The 21,581-nt window shown below is 39.6% G+C and overlaps 1 protein-coding gene across 2 annotated transcripts in view; it reads left to right on the top strand.

The window, feature by feature from the left end:
* The window catches only part of NTRK2 (neurotrophic tyrosine kinase, receptor, type 2), a 316,763-nt gene that overhangs the window by 165,705 nt on the left and 129,477 nt on the right, over nt 1-21,581 (top strand). Inside the window, exons 13-14 of one of the 2 annotated variants that reach the window (XM_004677526.2) lie at nt 13,323-13,511; nt 17,018-17,750. In XM_004677526.2, coding sequence (XP_004677583.1) covers nt 13,323-13,511; nt 17,018-17,046 — 218 coding nt within the window. In that variant the 3' untranslated portion in view covers nt 17,047-17,750. Of the gene's footprint in view, nt 1-13,322; nt 13,512-17,017; nt 17,751-21,581 lie in introns of those variants that run through there. The other variant, XM_012721348.1, reaches the window with a different exon arrangement.

The raw sequence follows: 21,581 nt of genomic DNA, 5'->3' as shown, positions 1-21,581 counted from the left end.
TTTTTTTTTTTTTTTTAAGATTTCTGTATTTATGCATACAGAGCGAGGTACAGACCAGAGGTGCAGGGGCAGTGAGAGTCTTCAGAACAGGCAGATTGGTGAAGTACACTGCTGAGGGGAGCAGCAGGCAAGACAGAGGAGGTCTGCTGCACCATGTGGGTCACCTCCCGGGCGGGGGATCGAACCCTCACTGAGGTGGCTGTGGCCAGCTTGCAGTGCTGCGTCCTAACCTGTTGCACCACCAGGGAAGGCCCCTTATGTGAGGTTTCATTGGTGGGCCATAAGGGCACAATAAAGCTAGTAAACATATTTACAAAACTTGGTCATTTTATGTTGAGTGTATAATCTGCAAGTTGGTGGTTTTGTTAGACTTGCTGTACTTCCTTTTATGTTTTTTTTTTTATTTAATTGTTCTCATTCATTTGACAAGTATATATTGAGGGTCTGGGCTGGACACTGGAGATAACAGTGAACTACATGGACAAGACAAGATGCTTGTAGAAAATTGGTGTCCCATTTACTCCCTCTCAACTCTCACCTTCCCAGAGCTCCCCCAGCACCCTGCCATAGCACCATAACTTGTGCTAAGGGCACTTCTTAACATAGCAAGGTTTCTTTCTTTTACACAGTACTCCACTGTGTATATGTACTGTGTTTACCGTATTAATTTACCCATCATATAGACAATTAGGCAAATTCCATGATTATTGTAAATAATGCTGCAATGAACATGCAGATGTAGAATCTTTTTTTTTTTTCAGTCAGAGTTTGTGTTTCCTTCATGTAAATATCCAGAAATGGAATTGCTACATCACATCATAGCTTTAGTTTCAATTTTTTTAGAACTCCCAATTTTGTTTTCCACAAAGACTACATCAAAAGGAGTTTGGTTTGTTTGTTTGTTTTTGTCTATTCGTCTTAGTTAGGGTTGGCTCCCCACTGCAGTTTCGAAGTGGGTAATGAGATGAGTTCATCTCCTATATATGAATAAAAGTCAGGGTAGAAATAACAGCTTCATTGGTTCTGAAGCAGAATAACTAGGTGTCTGCACTTTCCACGACTCACAGAAATTACTGGAAGAACAGAGAACTTTCCTGCAATCTTCAAATCTGAACTTCCAAATGTGTTTTAAGTGTTGTCTGTGTTCTAGATGGGTGGAAGAGGAAAGAAAAAAGAGTAGTGATCATGTGAAATTTTGATGGGCCTGCCTTGCACCCCTCACTGTTTGATGGGATAGAATTGAATGTTAGGTTCACAACTGACCACAGGAGTGCTGGGAAATGTTGGGCAGATGTGGGCCCAGGAACAGAGGGAAAACATTGACTTTAGAAAGTAGCTGGAGGTCTCAGCAGTAATACACACATTTTTTCTTTATACTTGCCACCTTGGAGATATTTGATGTTACTTAGAGAACAATATAATAAGTCACATTGGAAGTGTGAGGGAAGGGATGGGATGAAACCATGGAAGCTTTGTCAGAAAGATTTTAGGGCTCTTTGCATCATGATTTCCAGAATGAGTTGAACTTCAAGCAAGCCCTCTTCCCAGTGTGTGGAGACGGGACTTATATAAAGGTTGTGTTCTTATGTAAAAGATTTAAGATTAAATTGAAGTGGAAACTTGGCCCCAAACCACACTATTCTGTTCCCTGAGAAACTGGAATTAATTTGATGCAAACTATTACTCATTCCTATTATGTGTCACTTGGAAAGGAAGATGATTATATGTCAACAAAGTGATCCATTGCATTCTTCCTCTGTCCACTCCAATGACCAGTCATTCTAGATTTTGTTGAAATAACAGTCATTTCTGCTACTCAGTCCAGTGCTGGGTGTCTGCACTGGCTCAGCACTCTGGTCCACACTTTCTGTGCAGCAGGGCAGCCCAGAGAGCCTTATTCCTATGTCTGTTAGGGAGTGGGTGGAGCCCTGGAAGTTAGAGGGGGAGAATTTCTGTTAGCAAATTGCATTTTCTCATTTGCTTCCATTACAACAAAAGTGAAGTCTTGCTTTTTTTTTTTTTTTTTAAGACATGGAGGGTAGTGAGTCTTGCCTTCAACTATGAAGAAATGATATTTGATATCATTTGAAATGATATTTCTCTAGAGTTAAAGTTTCCCGTTAATGCTAGAGCTGATTTTTCTCCTAGAATATTAAAATGAGCTACCTGAAATTTTAAAAAAGAAAAAAAAAAAAACCCACAAACGGCAGCCTCATGAGATCAGAACCTTCTAGTAATCATGATCAGTGTGTGTGGGACTCAGCACCCACAGGGAAGATTAGATTTCTTCTGTGTTGCTGTCTCTAGCTCCTTTTTCTGATTCTCTCTCTTGCATCATACATATTTTTTCAACTCCTTAAATTTAGCTGTCTCCTCTGAGAGTTGTTTGAAAAGCACTCTTTCTTGTCATTTGTTTTATTTTGCTTGAGTCCCATCTTAAAGTACTTAGTATGTTCATGTCTATAATTTTCTACATCCCTCCTCTCTGGTCAGAGAGGACTGAACATTCTCCAGATGAGATGGGTTTAATTGGTCAACTTGATAATATAGTCTTTGTTGGTCTAGATTCCAAAATGAGTTTCTTTAAGCTTACTGTCACGACATTTGCTTTTGAAAGAGTCCTTTCTTTTGCAGTGAATACAGTAACTTTTATTAAACAGAAAATTAAAGAATGTTTGGCAGAACTCTATCCCCAATGGGTAAAACATCACAGGAAATTGAGAAATTATTTCTTTTTGGCCTTGTGGGAAAGTTTTGCCAATGAAATTTAGTATTGGGGTTTTAAGACTATTGCTAAAGTCCATAGAACAAGAGAGCAGTTTCCAAGGGATGTACCAGTGTGACTAGATTTTCCAAGTAATCTGGGGGAATGGTCAAGATGATTCTGTTGTCTCTTATATAATAATTGCATTACCGTTAAGGAAAATTTCAATTTTTTAAATTAGGAATAAATTTGAGGTTTGCTTCTTCTGTAGGTCCCTTCATTTGTGCCTGCAATAAAAGGTATACTGGGTGCCCACACAAGAAATGTGTCCCCCTAGATATAGTGTCCAGCTTGCATTTTCCAGTAAACTGTGGAAACTGTGGGCAAATCTACTTATGGGATTAGGACTGTGACCTGATGTATAAATGCCAATGTTTCTTCTCCCTTTTATTTTCCCCATATAGATGCCTCATGTGGTATCAGCTCTCCACACCACTGTTGTCAGTGTATCCGCTAAGCCTGTTTCCCTTCTGTGTTTCTTGGAGTCACTGGGCAGCATCACCGTGTCTTGTTTCCCAAACCCCAAACCTTCTTTTTCCACTTCCCGCACTCTCTCAGCTGACAGCCAGTAACCTAGTTCTAGTCTGCTCATCGCTTTGCCCTCTCCCAGTGCTCCAACACATAGTTCAGATCATAACTCCTCATACCTTCATATCTCCAGAAGTCTCCAAACCAGTTTCCAGCCCTGTTTTTCTTTCTCATTATATTGTTTTACACTGTCACCAAAATTTTTCTAAAATTATTCTTGACTATGTTACTGTCTTGAATTGAGATTTTTTTGTTGTCCTGGGGAGGGACCTCTCCTGTCCCACCTGCTGCTCCCCTCGGCAGTGTATTTCAGTAGATCTACCCGCTCTGTTCTCCACCCTGTTTCTGGTGAATCCTTTCACTTCCCCCCAGTACCTCCCCCCCCCCCACATGTCTGGCCTATACTCCAGTTCTTCTATACAGGAAAAAAAAAATTCTTGGGTTGGCCTTTTGTTTATATTTCTCAATTTTCTTCCCTTTCCAAGGGAAAACCTCGTGATAGACTCCCATTCTTGCCATAACTGGAAAACTTACAGTGAGAACACCCTCCTGTTTTTCCCCATTTTCAACTAATTACAATCTGTTACCCAAAGCCAGAAAACTTTCCCCTGACAGCCCCCATTCCGGCCCCCAGATTTGGATTGATTCCCTCCTTTCAGTTTCCATACACTCTACACACACTTCTACGATAGTCAGTGCTCCATTGTGCCGCTCATTTCTCTTTGAATCCTCTGCTCTAGCTATTGAGTAAGTAAATGAGAACCAGTAACTACCTAGAGAGCTTTTTGATATATGAGACTGAATCCTAAAAATAATGTTGTAAACTTTGGTTAAGTATTTTGGAGGACTGGAAAGATAACTATCACAGAATAAAAATACTACCTGATTTAGAATCAGAAGACTCAGTCTCCTTGCTCAGGCACTGTGAGCTGTTGGACTTTGCTAAGTAAATCTACTTCTCTGAACCTCAATGCCTTGTCCATTGATACCATAGAGGACAACATATTACGCAGTCGGAAGCAGGGAGGCACTTGGTGAATTATAAGTGTTCTACAAGTGAGGGGTTTCTGATTCTTTTCATAGCACATTTTTCATTACATCTTTCCCAATCACTAGCCTAGCCCATATGGAGTGCCAGTGGTTCCAAGTGGCACAGAGGACAAGAAAGTATTTTCCTGTTCATGCAGGTGGAAGAAAATGGAAGAAGGAAATGGTCCACTATTAGCTTCCCTATTAGGAGATGCTTAAAAATGCATTCCTACTCTGCCGTGGTTTTCAAGCAGACTCAGCACTCAGGAAATAGGTGAACATGACTATTAGGAGTCAGCTCTATGCCAGGGGCCCTGCAGCCCTAATGCTCAAAATGTTTGCATTTGGAGGGTAAAGCTATTTACCTAACAGTAAAGTGAGGGTAAAGTGTGATACCTGCCCTACAATATCATTGGAAGGACTACTTTAAGCGTCTTCCATTTTGTCTGGAGAATGGAGATGATGTCTTAGATAGCTTCATGGTGGTGTCATTGCTACAGCTGTGCCCTGAAGGAAGAGGATTCATGAGACCATGATGGGAAGAGCCTCCCGTGGCACATGGAGCCAGGAGATGTTAGCATGTGAGGCACATGTGAGGGAGGCTGGGGGTGGATGTGGTCAAATCATACAGGTTCTTGAATGTTCTTTTTTTTTTTTTTAAAGATGTATTTTTATTAATTTATACACCCAAAAATGGGGGTACAGGCCAGAGGTGCAGGGGCAGGGTGTGAAAGCATCCTCCAGAGACAGAGTGGGGAGCAGAACAGGCAGATCTACTAATGCACATTGCTGAGGGAAGCAGTGGGCGGATCAGGAGAGGTCTGCTGAGCCCAGTGGGTCTGTTACCTCCAGGGCTGGGGATTGAACTCACACTGAAGCCGCTGCATCTGGCTTGCAGTGCTGCTTCCTAATCTGCTGCATCACCAGGGAGGGCCCCGTTCTTGAATGTTCTAAAGATTTGGTTTTTCATTTTATACATAATTAAAAGTTAGAAGAGATGGAAATCTTTTGAGGAGAAAGATGGAAAGGAGGGAGGAAATGACAAAAAGTACAGAGAAACTAGAAACTTTAACAAGAGGAAATGCACATAGATACCTATACATTTTTTTTTAAAAATATTTTTTCAGTATTATTGCAGAAGTATAGAAATTTAAATTAATATTGAATTTTATCAAAGTCTATGACATGTTTCCCAAATTATCCACAAAAGAATACGGTGACCTGACTTATAATTTAGGGGGAAATAAGTTTTAGTTATAAGAAGTGGTGTTGGTTTAAGGACATATTAGAACACATTACCTAGTTAAAAATAAATAGCTGAATGTAGTCCTTTAACAAAATAGAAGATTAGATATAAGAAATATGATTTAAGAAGTAAGGTAGAGAAAGAAAATTAAGCAAGTGCAAAATAAATAAGAGCTAGAGTCAAAGTTATATGTAATATATATGTATATATATACATGTATTTATATATGCAACATATAAATATGTGGACAGATATATAACAGAAATACAGTAGGAGGAGATTTGACAGAAAATTTATATATTTAATGTGATAATTCTTGTGTTTGAAATTTTAGTCATATTTGGGAAACTGAGAACAAATTGAATCATAGACCTAGAATGCAGGGAGGAGGTCTGAGATGTAGGAATATATTTGAGAGAACTTAAAATAAACAGAGATAGAAATCTTTTGAGCAGAAAGATGGAAGGAGGGAGCAAAAAAAAGAAGAGAAATTAGAGCTATGTTTAAATTTTTTTAAATCTATTTTTCAGAATTATTGCAGAAATATGGAAACTTTAAATTAAAAGTCAATTTTAGTAAAACTCATGACACTAATTTCCCAAAGTAAAGAATACTGCTAAATCTGTCCTCCCATCTTTTCACTATGCTAATCCTAGGGGGAAAAACAAAAGAAAATATACTCCTCCCTCTTGCACACTGTGGTGAAAGCAAAATCTGATAGAAGGGAAAGGGATTTGATAAGATGTGTTGACAAATTTAACAGCATTCCTCCCTTTGATCCAGTAACTCCCTTTCTAGGATTATCTTGAAACAATGATTTTGAAAGTGGGGATGGAAACACATAAGACATGGAAAGATATTCACTGCAGTTTTGTTAATTCTAGTTAAAGATCAACATCGTCTGACAAATCTAACCAGTGGAGGACAGCACTGGCTTTGACTTTTATCGTTTTAAACATGATTTTGAAAGATAAAAAAGATCAGGTGAAAAAAGCAATCATAAAAAAAAAAAAAACTCTCAATCTAGTTTACTTAAAGCTCTGCATGTCAAACACATAGAAAAACCAGAAGTGACAGGTAGGAAATTGTACTGTGTCTTGAAAGGGATTAGTCATGAGTAAGAAATCCATGGCACAAGTCGGCCTCAGGAGCCTGAGGACCCGAGAGCAGTTCACTCTCCTCTGTGTAAAGGAATTTCTATTCAAAATTGGAGTGAGGCCAGGCCTTGATCTCATATAGGAAACCTGGGGGAAAGTACGGAGAGGACTATCAATCAGGAGTGAAAATCAGCTTACAGTTTGGAGAGCTGAAGTTGTAGGGTAGGAGTGCAGAAAAACTAAACTCTTTCTGGGAAAATCATAGTTATAATGACTTTATTGAGTTAGGACTTTCTGAGTATGCTGAGTTTTTATATATTTCCTTGCATTGGCTCTTTTTCTAGACAGAGTTTTTTACCCTAACTGCCTGTAGGATTTGCTACAGATCTGAAGAGCTGAGAAGCACCGTCATTTACTTGGCCTCCATTTTCTTTACCCACTTCGCTTGGTTGTATGAATTTCCCCCACTGCACAGAATTCACATTGAACCCAGTGGAAACCATCTAGAAAAAGAGAGATGGGCCCAGAAAACAAATGGGCATTTCACTGTGGCTTTATTCACTGTAGGGTCCACTGACAGACCCTTTCTCTCACCTGCCTCATGGCGTTCTGTGTTCTGAGGACAAAGGTGCTGTAGACTGCCCGCCCACCATCACATTCAGTAATGGCGTCATTAGACTAGCTCACCTCGCTTCCCTCTGGACAACCCAGCCAGCCTACCTGTCAGTTCACATGGTACTGCCTGTTCCTTCTTCTTCTTCTTTTTTTTTCACTGCCTGTCTCTGCTCCAGAAGATCTATTTTCTCTTCTTATTTTCCCACATTGCTGTGTTCTGGAACCTTAGTGTATCTGTCAAGTGCTTTGTCTAGTTTCCACCCCTGCAACTTTCCTGTTAGAAGATTTGATACTTAGGGGAAAGAGAGAAGGTGAAAAAAGAAAGATGACTGCTTAGAGTGATTCATTTAGGGTTTGGGCCACTTTTGTTGAGGAGAGGCTTTTGTCTCTTATCTGCTTTGATTGCTAATGTTCTTAGGATGAGAGAGAAATCTTGACACAAAAATCCAAGGTTTCCTTTCTAGGTTTTTCAGAGTTTTCTGTCAGTTCTGGAAGAGTTTTTGAGTGAGTTTGTTATGTTGCTAAGGATAGAGCTGAATGCCTCTGGTTTATGCTTCTCTTTCAAAGTTTGTTTTATGTTTTGTTGTGGTTTTCAGATTTCTCATGGTTTGGATTTGGGAAAGTAAAATCAAGACTAGGTGTTAGTAAGTAGTTTTTCCCTCCTTTGGATAAGTAATGAGTTTGTGTTTTTCAAATTTGGGTGAAACTGCCTAGCTCTCTTTATACATCTTGGCCTTTGATTCATTTCCTGTGTTCCAGATTTCTGATTTGCTGTACAGAGAGGCCTAGACATTTTCCAGAAAAGGCATTGATTTTGCTAATTGATTTCAGCGAATTGTTTCATACTTTTGAAGTCTGCTGTGTTAATCTTGTGTGGAAGAGGTGCCTCTCCTCATATTTCTAGGTCATTGCTTCATTAATAGGAAAGTTAAGGAAATAAAAAGCAGCTGCATTCTCACTCATGTACACCAAATAGTTGGCTGAACATTTAAGATTGGACAATTTTGGATCTTAACTTTATTCCATTGGCCAAGATATAATAAATTTCTCAATTGGTAAATCACTGTTCATTTGTGGCCATTTCTCTTTCGTAACAAGACTCTAATGTCCAGACATGATTTGTGCTTGATTGCATTCTATTCCTCCCATTCAGACTGTGTGCTGACGGCTGGAAAGTTTGTAGTTTGTAGTTACCAAATGAGTGCAGATAATGTAGCTCATCACTGGATTGAAATCAGGTGTGATCTCCAAGGACCTCCAATTTGTGCAGTATTTTCTATGGGTACACAGACAATGAGCAGAAATTACTTAGAAGGCATGAAAAGACAAGACTGTCTTACATCTTGCATGTGTTTCTCAGATCTGGCCATCTTGGGCATCTCTTGATTACAATTTATTTTGAGAGCAAGGTTAGCAATAGGTAAATTGCAAAGCAGGGGAAGGGTGCAGGCATCAGGGCTTGAGTCATTGGCCCCACAGCTGTTCATCCCATCCACACAAGGAAACCCTATTTCTCTCCTTTTTTGAGCCAACATCAGACCTTTCCTACTGGACAGTTTCTATGGATATCTGTCCAGTGATCTGAAAATGACGAAGAACTAAACCTCAGGGTGGTAGTTGACGCATACCAGGCCAGACAGGGCTCTAAGGGGAAGTCACCTTGCTTCAAACTGGCCCCTGGAATTCCAGGGTGAAAGCTCTTAACCAGCAAAGGAGAAACAAAGATGAAGCAAAGGAGAAGGGAGATGTGGCAAAACTGAAATAAGTTTACTCAGCTCAGGACTTGACCCCTCTCCCCAGGAGCAGATTTCAGATACCACTCATCATAGGCACTTTACCAAGCTACCAGAAAAACTGCCCTTCCTGTACAATCTTTTCTTTCTTTTTTAAAATATTTACTTATTTATGCATACAAGAACTGGGGTATAGGCCAGAGATGTGTGTGTTGGAGGGGTGGGCCGCAGTGAGAGGATTCACCAGAGATAGAATGTGGAACAGAACAGGCAGATGTACTGAAGTACACTGCAGAGGGACCAGTGACTCAGGGGGAGGAGTTGGGTGACAAAATTTTGGCTGTAAGAGGGGTCATTGGGCAGTGTACTCGGGTTTGGGGCTGGCTAGGCTGGGTGGCCATGTGCTGCAGGGTTGTCTGGAACCTGGCCATGGGTGATAGCAGAGATGGGTAGTGCCTGGAGCATCATTGCCTAATGAGAAGTAGGAGGCAGGGTGGTGGCAGGCTGTCAATGGTGACTAGGTCTGTATATGAAAGATAATTAGGTGTGGCATGCTGTCTATCATCTCTAAAGAGGACAGTCCCTCCAGATCAGCAAGGTCACAGGTGTGGAAGCATCAGATACAGACTATGATACACAGTCACTCAAGAGCAGTGTCTTTTCCCCTCATCTGAAGGCATTGTTGGTCATGAAGACTAAGAGAGTCTTTTCTCAGATGACCTTCAACCTTTCTTTTTTTAAAGATTTATTTATTTATACAGAATGGGGTACAGGCCAGAGATGCGGAGGGTGAGAGGATTCACCAGAGACAGAGTGGGGAGCAGAACAGGCAGATCGACGAATTATACTGCTGAGGGGAGCAGTGGGCAGGTCAGGAGAGGTCTGCCGTGCCATGTGGTCTCCTCTGGGACAGGTGGGGATCGAACTCATGTGGAAGTGGCCTTAAGCTTCTTAATGCTGTGCTTTAACCCACTGCGCCACCGCGGAGGGCCCAACCTTCAACCTTTCTTAATGTAGAAAAATAACCTGAAGATCAGTTGGGAGATGTCTGCAAAGTTGTATGTGCAGGCTGCATTATGAGTGAATCTGATTAAAGAAAACGGCTCTTTGCAACTGAGACTTACTTCATAAAATGGGCTAAAAATGTTCCAGGCATCTACCACAAACTCCGCAAGTGTGCACATACTCAGCACACTTTTCATTAATATTACAATAAGATTTTCCTAGTCCTCAGATAAATTTCTTTTAACACACTATGATGTGCCCTGATTTTTCTCTTCTGTCTTTTCCTGGTGTCTCCTCAAGCACGTGCACAGACACACAAAGACACCTCCCATGACAGTCACAGACAGGCTGCTGTCAAATTATATTGACATTCATTGTCCCTGCTGAGAGCATCTCCCTTTTCACAACTTGCTGTACTTTCCCTGAGATCAAAATTTTCCTAGAAAAATGGGCTACATCCCTGCAACCTTGCCGGCCATATCCATCTTCCAGGATTTGAAACATCAATAATGAAGAAAACAGCACTTGAATTAATATTCCACTTGATAAATTGTTGAGATTTATGTTGCTCAGATTTGTCAACAGCAACCTGCTGGCAAAGTGCAAAGCCTTTTGAAAAATTATTCTGGGTGCTTTATTACACTTCTAGGTTAAAATATTTCTCTAGAAAGACAAAGGTCCTGTTCCCTTGTACTTTGTGACCTGAGGCAGGGGTTTTACTCAGAGAGACCAGGAATGAGTGTCCTTGGTGGTGGAGGAGAAACAAAGATCAAGCCCCTTGGTTGAACTCTTTGAGAATGGCTCTACTGTGTACATGAAAGTCTGTACATGACTCAGAGCCTGAATTACTAAGAGGAATCTCAACATTATTTTCCAGGCATCAGCCTCCTCCAAGAGGATTGAAGGCTGCAGGAATGTTGATTCCTGCACCAAAGGAGAACCAGATTGCAGTTGGGATTAGTGTGTTTCTAGTCATTGCTGGGGCTCTGGGAACAACTTTGCTGGTCTACTGACAGTACTTGAACATGACAATGCTTACCTTCCTGGGGAAAATGTGCCACCTATAATCTCTTGAGAAATGTATGCCTTGATTGCACCCCTTTGAGAAGCTCAGGTGGCAGAGTGCTTTAGGAACCTCAAAGGAAGGATCAGCTGTGCCAGGAGGGCTGAGGGACCATGATGGTTCCATCGACAATACACAGAGACCTTAGCATATGCGTAATCATTTTTCATTTTTAGGTTTAAGCTCTGACTGCTCAAGACCTGTTAGGTAGCAAAGCAAAAAACAGGTGTAGTCAAGGGTATTAGAAAGAACTTGATAGCTCTTGTTAGCAGAATCCTACTCTTAACAAACGCTGGTAAGTGAGGCACAAGATGAGCACAATTGGTAGGTAAACTTGCCTTTGCTTTGAGTGTTCTGTGGCTTCTAAATTGGCTGTGCGAGGAGGACTTGTTTGCAGAATTAAACCACATCCCCTTGAGAGAATAATTTAGCATAGTTTGTTTAAGTTTCAACTGGCTAGGGAATGTCCAGTTGTTATTACAAACTGACAGTCCCTGTATGAGGGGAAATGGATCTTGGAAGGTATGTGGTGGATTGTGATTTCATTTGACACCACAACTTTTGTTTTCAGAATTGCTGTGCTTCTTACGGAAATAGTTAAGTGCGAGGGAAAAGGGGGTAAATGAGTGGAGGCATTGAAACTTGCATCTTGGAGGCTGGATGCATATCCTTGCTCAGGAAGTTGTGATTCATACTTCCCTTTCCGCTTTGGTACTGGGTGACCCATTGTGCCTTCTCACTGCCTTTTTCTTTCTTTCTTTCTTGTTTCTTATGGGCTTATGCAAGTGACTGTGGTCAGAGATCTGCTTCCATGGGACCCTGGACCCATTTTGGTGCACTGCAGAAATATGTGTAACATACCTCGAGGGAACTTTTCCTCATTAGAAATAAACCCCTGAATCTTTCATGTCAACATTTATCTTTGTGAATGCAGTTTTGGTCATGAACAGTATGAGTTTAGTGGTTAATGGGTATAAAGTGTTTATATAAGACAGAGTCTATATTGTCTATATTTCTGAGTACATCCATTCAGAGACTAGAAATGAAAAATTCAGAGACTTATGAAAAATGCTACAGTTATCACTTTTGTATGAAAACATTTGCAAATAATGATTAATCTGCAAATAAAATTAGTTAAAAGGCAAAACAGATAGCTGTCATGGGGTATTGCTGTCATTATGATGTAAGTATTTTGTAAACAAAAGTAGTACAGATGTTGACAATATAAGGGGGAAAAGGACCATAGTAATGGGAGAGTACAGTGTCCTTCTAGACCACCAGTTGTTAGTTTACTCAGTAATTCTTCTAGTAATTCATGTTCATGAAACACATTTAAATTGGCAAACCATTTTCACATCAGTAGTGTGATTTCAACCTCATAAAATAATAGGAATGTACGGTTTTGTGTATTTTACAAATGTGAGTGAATACAGAGGCACAAAGAAGGTAAGTGACTGCCCAAAGAGTAGAGAAAGGAACTTAGCTCTTTGAATTCTTAGTACATCACTGTGAGAAAGGAGTTGTACATTCTTGCATGGAGTTTTAATGAAAGAGTCTTCTGAAGATGCTCAGGGAATAGAAAGGAAGGCTGCATGTTAAATTATAGGAGAAGGAAGTAAATAAATTGGAAGCTTCACAATTGCTAATGGGAATATAAAATAGAACAGTCTCTCTGGAAAACAGTTCAGCAGAAAATGCTCAACATAGAGCTACCAGCAATTCCAACCAGAGAAATGAAAATGTATGTCCACAAAGAACTAGTACAGGAATGCTCACAACTACACTCTGTATATTAGTCCCAAATATGAAACCATCCAACGTGCAGATAGGCAAAATGTGGCTTATCTGTGATATAAATGTTAGAAGACAATAAAAATTAATCATGATACCTGCTGTAAAGCGAATGCACATGAAAACATAACATTTTAAAGGAAAGAAAATATTCCCGAAAATCACATATGTTATGATTCCATTTATATGAAATGTCCAGAATAGAGAGAATGAAGAAGGAAAGTAAATTCATGGAAGTCTAGGGCTGTGGGTGGGGAAGATGTGGAATAACTGCTAATTTGGATGATGAAAATGTCCTAAAACTAGGTTATAGGAATGGAAGCGAAACTCCCTGAATGTATTAAAACCCACTGAATTATATACTTTAAATGAGTGGATTTTATGGATGTGAATTATAGCTAAACAGAGGTATTAAAAATTACAGGAGAATATGTGTTTTTTCCAACTCTAGGGCCAGCTTCAGTTATCAGCAATGATGATGACTCTGCCAGTCCACTCCACCACATCTCCAATGGGAGTAACACCCCATCATCTTCAGAGGGCGGCCCTGATGCCGTCATCATTGGAATGACCAAGATCCCTGTTATTGAAAATCCCCAGTATTTTGGCATCACCAACAGTCAGCTTAAGCCAGACACATGTAAGTACAGCTGCTTACACTTATTACCCATTTGTTGCATAGCTATATCAACAGTATGTTTATCATAGCCCCTCACAAGGATGACTGAGGAGGGGGCAGTGAAATCTTGGAAGATTCTTGGGCCTTTGGGCCCATGGAGTATTTTTTCTTATGGGATTATCAAGGTCTGTTTCCAGTTGGGACTGGAGCCATGGTAGATAATGATTTCTCTTGGGATCCATTTCCAAAACTATCTGTCAACATGAAGTTGAAATCAAGGCATTTTAATCTTAAAATAGAGAAACCAGAATGCTATTAAAAGCCATGTACCTTAACAAAAGACAAGAAATTGATGAGCTTTAATTTTGAGAGTCATTAAAATGAACACCAGCAGTGGTGATGGAAGGTGCTATGTTGCATGCAAGGGGTTTCAGCTCATATAGCTCTGTGTTCTCTGTTCACTTCTACTTCCCAGCATGTAACTTGTGCTGCTGTAATGGTGAAGAGACATCAAAGGATGATGTGCATGCTAAATCTGCTAGATTACATTTCTCAGAATCAAATAAGCCCATTAAACTCTCTTGGGGAGCTTGGACTTTTTCTCAGAAACTTTCACTCTCTTTTCTGAATCATTGCTCATATAAATAAATAAATAAATAAGTAGGAACACAACTTTGAAGACAACAACAAAAATAAAACTGTGGACAAATATTAATAGGTTTATGCCATTAGAACATCAAACCTTTCCTCACACATGAACAAGCAGCCAGGAAGGTTAAAACAATAGGTGGCTCAGATTTTAGAAATTTCTGGCACTGATGAATGGATACCTAGTGCCTGTTTGCATTTCTTATCCCATCATAAATATTGTTCTTCACCCCTCTTTGAAGGTAAGGTAGCATGATTGCAAGGTTAGACTATGGGTACTGATGTTCCATTGAGAAGCCCCATAAGACAAGGGTGTTTTGCAATGGCTATCTTTATATATAAGGAAACATCTGAATTTTCTGTGATTCATTCAAGTTTATTGCAAGGTAGATTTTACATTGACTTTGAGTTTAAATGCTAGAAAGAACTGTATTATACGTTTGTAATATGAGAGAGTGGACCACACTATAGATTTCAGTTGAAAATGTAATATGACAAGATAAATAAAATAGTCACTAATAAATACAATACTGAAGATTATTGAGCTTCTTAAAATAACATCAATCTAATGTTATCAGTATGCTGTGAACAAGAGGTGTGAGGCTTTGCTTAAAATGTACATTCTTTGTTAAGAATCTTTCAAAGGTGCTTGAAATGATTTGCATGAATAATAGTAAAATACTAAATAAGGCAACACAAGATACTGTGATGGGAAAATCTGTCAACCTTTTGACTGTTATATATAGGAATAGAGTACTTGACACCTCTGACTCACCGCACTAGTCTGTATGATGTGATTTGGTGAGCCTTGGGCTGTAATATAACGAAGTTCACTAAGATCATCCTATCCTCAAAAGTTTGCTTTCATTTGTCAGTGGAGGGAAGCTAAAGCTGAATAATCAAGTAAATAGCATCAGCCCAACAGGGCAAAGAGAAAATGAACAAATGAGCAAGAAAACAAACAAACAAACAAAAAAAAAGGATGCCCTATGGGAAAAGTGAGCCAGACAGTTGTGAATGTGTGTTTTTACTAGAGGGGCTCACACATTCTACAAGGGAGATCCCAAAGGCCATTTTCTTAATCTAGATTCTAATTCCATGGAGACTTTAGCGAAGATGTGGAGCCAGACATTTTGACTATTTTGGAGGAGTCTTTTTTTGTGGCTCAATCTCTTCCACCCCACTTAGAAGAATTAGAAGGGAGTTGAGGATGCCTGTAGCATCTGCTCGGCTTCTGTGTCTGTTTGACAGTTTCTCCCTATAACTTTTTGTTGGGCCCTTGACCAGCAGTTCTCACCTGACACAGTGTTATCGGTAAGTCACATCTATGTCAGAAAAAATTTTCATTCTTCTAGGCATTAAACCACTTACTCTTTAATTATTTTAAGAATTGAAATCATACATCTTCCATAAATACTTTTTCAAGGAATGGAAATGAAGAAGCAATTTACTTCTTTTCTCTCCTTTCCCTTTTCTTAACTGCCATTCTTTGTGCTATATATTTTTTCTTTCATCTTCACTGTATCTGTTGCCTTTTGTCAGGTCCTAAGTGTGATCATTTACATGTATGTGCTTCTGTTCATGTATGTGTTTGTTTAGGTTAGATTGTAAGCTCCTAGAGAGCAGAAACTCTGTGAACTATTATTCCATAGTATGGATGTGATTTAACTTTGATGCTGGCCTGAAGTTGATCAGTTATTAAGTGGACCACTTAATGAATGGCTAACAAACTTTTAACAAGATGATTCATAGCTTTTTTCATTGACTCTATTCCTATTAAACTTACCTACATCCTCATTTATTTGCTAGATATTTAAGGATCTACTAGCCATTTAAATATCTACTAGATATTTAGATAATATCTTTAGCAGAAACAATCTTTTAACAAAAACTTATTTGACCATCCTAATTGAAGTTATTCAGAAGTTAAAGTATTTTAAATGCATAGATCTGACATTCAAAGGGATATGTTACTATAAAACCATTACATTTTGTGAGATTAACTTTCAACTAAATGATTCCTATTGAATATTTCCAAAAATCTGTGAAGAACATCTAAGGAAGGTTTCTCTCAATATATTGCACAGTTTATATCTGAAAGACATATTTAGGAAAATACAAACAGACTAGGACTTGACCCATTTGCTTAAAGCAAAATATCACATGTATAATTCACCACCAATCTCTGGAACTATCAGAGCTTTGGACCACAAACAAGCATATTTAATTCTCTTTTCTCAAGTCATATGCTATTCAAAGATATCAACCTTTATATATATCCATCTTACAAAGAGTTATCCTGGTCTCATTTCACTGCATTGTAAGAATCCAATATTGAGACGGTGACACTCACGAAATGTCTACTGACTGCCCACAATATTCCTACAATGCTAGAAACTGGAAAGTCAGTGATAATGATGATGAGCTCCTTGCCCTCAGGGTTGTCACCAGGGAGGCCAGTGGTGAAAGATATCATATAATGACAACACACTTTGATAGGATGAGTTAAATTTGGTCCATAAGTCATACCTGCTTGACCTTCGAGGTCAGTTATTTAAACACCTTATATTACAGACAATGCTCAGAAGCAGCTTGTCCAAAAATGACACAGCCTCCATGTTTGCACAGCGCCGCTTTCAAAACAAAAGAACAAAGAAAGAACATACTCAGTCCAGATTTCTTTAAACAATTACTTAAGATTATTTACATACAGGATGGTCATAAATTTTATCCCCCAAAGAAACTTCTCACTAATAGCATTTATGCAAGCTTTTCATTTACAAAATCCAGAGATGGTTTGCAGCATTTTAGAGCAATCTGAACAGGGGTGAATTGCTCCCAGGCACTTTCCAATAGCAAGTTTGTCTACTTTATTGCAGGGCCCAGAGGTTCCCCCAAGACCGCCTGATAATAATTTGGTATTTGGAGGCTCCTGTGTCACTGCAGGAAATAAAGGAGGCTAAATCCATGCCTGATGGAGGAGAAGAGTTCTATGGTTATCTGCAAATTCTGGCCAGACAACATCTTGACGTCACTCCTTAGCTTCCATAAACTAGCCAAGCAAGAAGTTGCCTTCCAAAGAGAAAGCAGTGTTCTAATGACTAACCAGTCAAAGTACTATGACACTCTAACTATAGACCCATCTCCTCGATCAATCAGGATGGCAAGATGGAGCTGATGAGCTCAGCAACATCAAGTCTGGAGTTGGTCTTTAATTCAACTAGTCCGTTGTTTAAACGTCAAAACCATATCATCTGACAGCACGGGTTAGTTTCCCAGTAGGCGTGGCAAACTCGGCTCAAGGACAGCTGTTCTACCCTCCCCTTGACTGCTGAGAAAAATAGGACTGAAAGAAAAGATTTCTAACCAGCAAAACTCCTGAATCATCAATTTTGGGTTTTTCTGAAGGGTGGGATGCGTTTTAGCTTCCCTGCAAGAAAAGCAAATGCCATAGACTTACTATCATCACATAGTACAGTCATGTCCTTAGGGTCCAAGTCTAGGGTTTAAGTTCAATTAAAATTGTCTCTAAATATGTACTGTATGTGTCTGTCCTTTGCAGTGCATGCCCTCTGTATGTACCTAGGGCTGGTAACTCCCTGTGGTAATGCATACAAAGAATTCTGACTTCGTGCCATTTTCAATGAAATGGGTATTTACTGATTTCCTGTGGAGTGTGCCATATTTCTCCAACTATTATAGTTCACGCGTGTGTATGTAGATGTGTATATGTTGGTGTATGTGTGTTTTCCCATTTACATGCTTACAATTATGTAAATAAGCCCAGATTCATAGACCAGCTAGGACTAAGAAATGTGACAAAGGGAGGGAACATTTTAACAGTAGTTGAAAAGATCACACAGGGCACTCCCTCTGTCTCCCTTAACTGCCTTAGCTACATTGTTATTGTGTTGCTGACAAGGGAATGAGAATTAAGGTAATATTTTCCTCTGAGCTGTAGATATTTTGAAAATATTTTCACTGTTTAAGTTGACATGAGCAAAAATTCTGAAGGGTATTGAGGACCCTAGGAAGTCTCAAAGAATGGGAACTCTGAGAGTGACCCGAGGTTATCTTCAAACTTCATTGTGACCAAATGCCGTGGTTCCTTTTGATGGGCAGAGAGAGAATTTGAAAACAGGTAGGAAGAACTATGCTAGCACTTTTCTGTGACCTTTGCCTATTAGTTTTCTTTCAAAAGTATATTTTAGTCTAAGCATGTAATTGATCAAAGATGTATTGCTTTGGAAAATGTTTATATCTCTTTGAAGACCATGGCCTACACTTTAAAAATAAGCTAAGTCCATTCTGCCCAGCATGAGTTTTAAGGTGGAATGAATGCAGTTATTTTAAGACCCTTAGAAATTGCTTCATTTACAGACCACTGGGTTGACAGCTCATCACTAGGGTCTTCGTGGTATGTTGCTTGAATTCTGTAGGTCCTCAGTTCCAATTCTCTCTCCCTCATGGTGCCATAGTCCCCCACTGTTAGCTATCACAGCTTGATATTATAATGTCTTTTCAACTCTAGAGGAAATGATGAGGCTACCAAATAATGCTTAAAAGAAACAACTTGCATTCCCCAGAATAAAGGCAATGAGTATATGCTACCTAACTACATTTAAAATGTGAGTCATCTTATAAACTTTACCGAAATGAAGATTTGTTCACAAACCAATTTCAAACACATCTACAACTAAATCAAATAGGAAACACTATTTTATCAGCATGTGACCTGGGGTGATATTATTTGTTATCAAAAAAGAAATACCACCTGATTATAGGGAAACTTGACCTCCTAGAGAAAATACTCCGTTTATATTTCACTACTGCAAAGTTAGAAAGGAACTAGTATGGATTTCAGTTGGGAAGCTACTCACAGTGGTATTCTGAGAACTACTTTTACTTTCCTATCCTCAGATAATCAAGATGGAATTGTGCATCTTCCACACATCGGTCTTCTCAGTCTAAGTTGTCAGGGATGTGCTGGAACCTGCCAGCAGGTCAGGCTGCCTAAGTGTTTGTTCTGGGCAAGACCAAATCCAACCTGGAATGTGTGTACTGGCAAGATGCATCTAAGCAAGCAGAGCCCCTGTCTTGCATAGGGACTATCACCCAGGGCCAGTTCAGCAAACACAAGTGCAAAGGAGCCTCTTAGGTTGTAAGAAGCGTCTCTTCTATCCAGATGCATCTTAAGTTAGAGATGGCACACTGGAGCGTTTCTTGTATAGACACTTAATTCTTTAAGGAAGCTGTTGCAATCGGGCACATCTTTTCTCCTTCTGAAAATTCTTTCTTTACTAATTTTTCCAGCCTGAGATGGAAGCCCCTCAGGGGTGGGTTTTCCTCAGATAGTTCATCATACTGCTCTCCTCAGTGACACACAGTCATGCTTCCTGTACGTCCCCTGAGTGGTTGGCTTGCTTGGTACTTTCTTTCTAGTTAGTTGTCACTTCTCTTGAGAGGTAGGTAAGATGAGTTTGCTCCATACCATTGACATAAAAGAATTCACCCTTGAGCAGCAAGGGTTTGAATTGTAAGGGTCCATTTTTTCTTGGATTCTTTTTTTTTTTTTTTAAGATTTATTTATTTATCCATATAGAACTGGGGTACAGGCCAGAGATGCGGAGGGTGAGAGGATTCACCAGAGACAGAGTGGGGAGCAGAACAGGCAGATCGACGAAGTACACTGCTGAGGGGAGCAGCGGGCGGGTCAGGAGAGGTCTGCCACGCCATGTGGTCTCCTCCGGGGCAGGCGGGAATCGAACTCATGCGGAAGTGGCTTTAGCTTCTCAGTGCAGTGCTTTAACCCGCTGCGCCACCAGGGAGGGCCCTACTTGGATTCTTTTAATAAATTCAATAAATAAATACTTGGCTCTTGAACCCCAAGCAGTTGAAAAGGCTGCAAATGTATTTTTCTCTTCCTTATGATTTTCTAATATCATTTTAAAATTCTCACTTGCTTTATTGTAAGGATACAGACTCTAATACATATAATATATAAATATGTGTTCATTTACTGTATATGCTATTAGGAAGCAGCCTATTAGTCATTATGTTGTAGGGGTGTATAAAATTACTTGTGAATTTTGAACTCTTGTGTGTATGACCCTAATACCTGCATTGTTCAAGGGTCACTGTGCTTCTCAGTTCATCTTCACAGAGTAAAAAGACAAGCTCTTACTTCAGGCTCAGTCCACAAATGGGGTTAAGAGCTCTCTTTAGAGATGGAAACAGCAGCCTAAAGTGTTGAATCCATGCCACTCTTTGACTGAACATGCTCCTTTTTGCTAAGAGGATGTTATGTATTTTTGAATACTTGGACATCCTCAGGGTGGGAAGACTTATAAGGCAGTATTTATGACCAAAAGAAAAGGGAATGCATTGCTGAGACCATTAGGTCTGAAAGGTGCCTACGATATGAAATTTTCAATTTTTGAACCAAGACAATCTTAGTGACTCATCACCCTCATTGGTACAGTTCCAATCATTTTTTTTTTTTTTGCTAGTGAGACAGAATTAAGTCTTAATTATACAAAATGCCTCCCTAAAACAACATATTGAAATTTAGAAAGCATAAACCACGAAGGTGAAATAAAATTTCATTTACAATTTTAAGAGTTTGTAGTAATTCCTGACAATATCAATTGGATATATGAAGTTACAGCTTTATGGATGTTCTTTTAATTTTCCATGCTGGGCAGTCTAGCTGTTTAAGCCCTTGTCTTTGTTAGTACTGTATTTTGCTAACATTTTTATAACAATGGTTCCCCTTGGGTAAATTAGGCTGGGAAGTCTGAGGAAAACACTGAGTATGATATTGCCAGTTTTAGTTTTAGGTTTGCCGGATGGTCCATAGGCATTAAGACAGAGCTAGGAGCTAGTTTAGAAAGGAAAAATCTGTGCTGGAGGGATCTTAAATCCAGAAGATCTCAGCTCTCATAGAGAAAGTGTGTTGTGTCAGGAAGCCAGAGACTCCTCATCCCGCCAAGGCAGACAAAGAGAGTGGGCATAGTCAATTCTCTCCCCATTCCATATGTATTCGTTGCTCAACTGAAACAATTGCTTTTTGTCCTAGTTCCTCACCCTAGTTTTCAACTCACCTATCTCCTTTGAGGGAGTCCAGTGTACTTGATCGTGAAGGGCAGGTTGGACATGCTCCACACAACTTAGGGATAGCTTTTCGTCCACCCAGGGCACCTGGGGTAATATTGAGGGAATTCCTGATGGATGACTAATTCTTTTTAGTTGTTCTGTCATGCCTAAACTTGATAGAGTTAGTTGCCCTAAGGGTCTCAGATTTTTCCTCATGAAAGTCTTCCCTTCTGATGTCTCAGATCTCTAGACCTAAACTTGAGCCTGGCAAGGAGTTCTCTATCAGTGTTGTGAAATGTAATCACTATTCAGTGTTGGTACTCTACACAGTAGTTTTAAGGTTGACTT

Source organism: Condylura cristata, unplaced genomic scaffold (assembly GCF_000260355.1).
Source record: "Condylura cristata isolate star-nosed mole 26May11 unplaced genomic scaffold, ConCri1.0 scaffold00006, whole genome shotgun sequence".
In the NCBI taxonomy this organism is placed as follows: Eukaryota; Metazoa; Chordata; class Mammalia; order Eulipotyphla; family Talpidae; genus Condylura; species Condylura cristata.
This window is presented reverse-complemented; position numbering and strand designations above follow the sequence as displayed.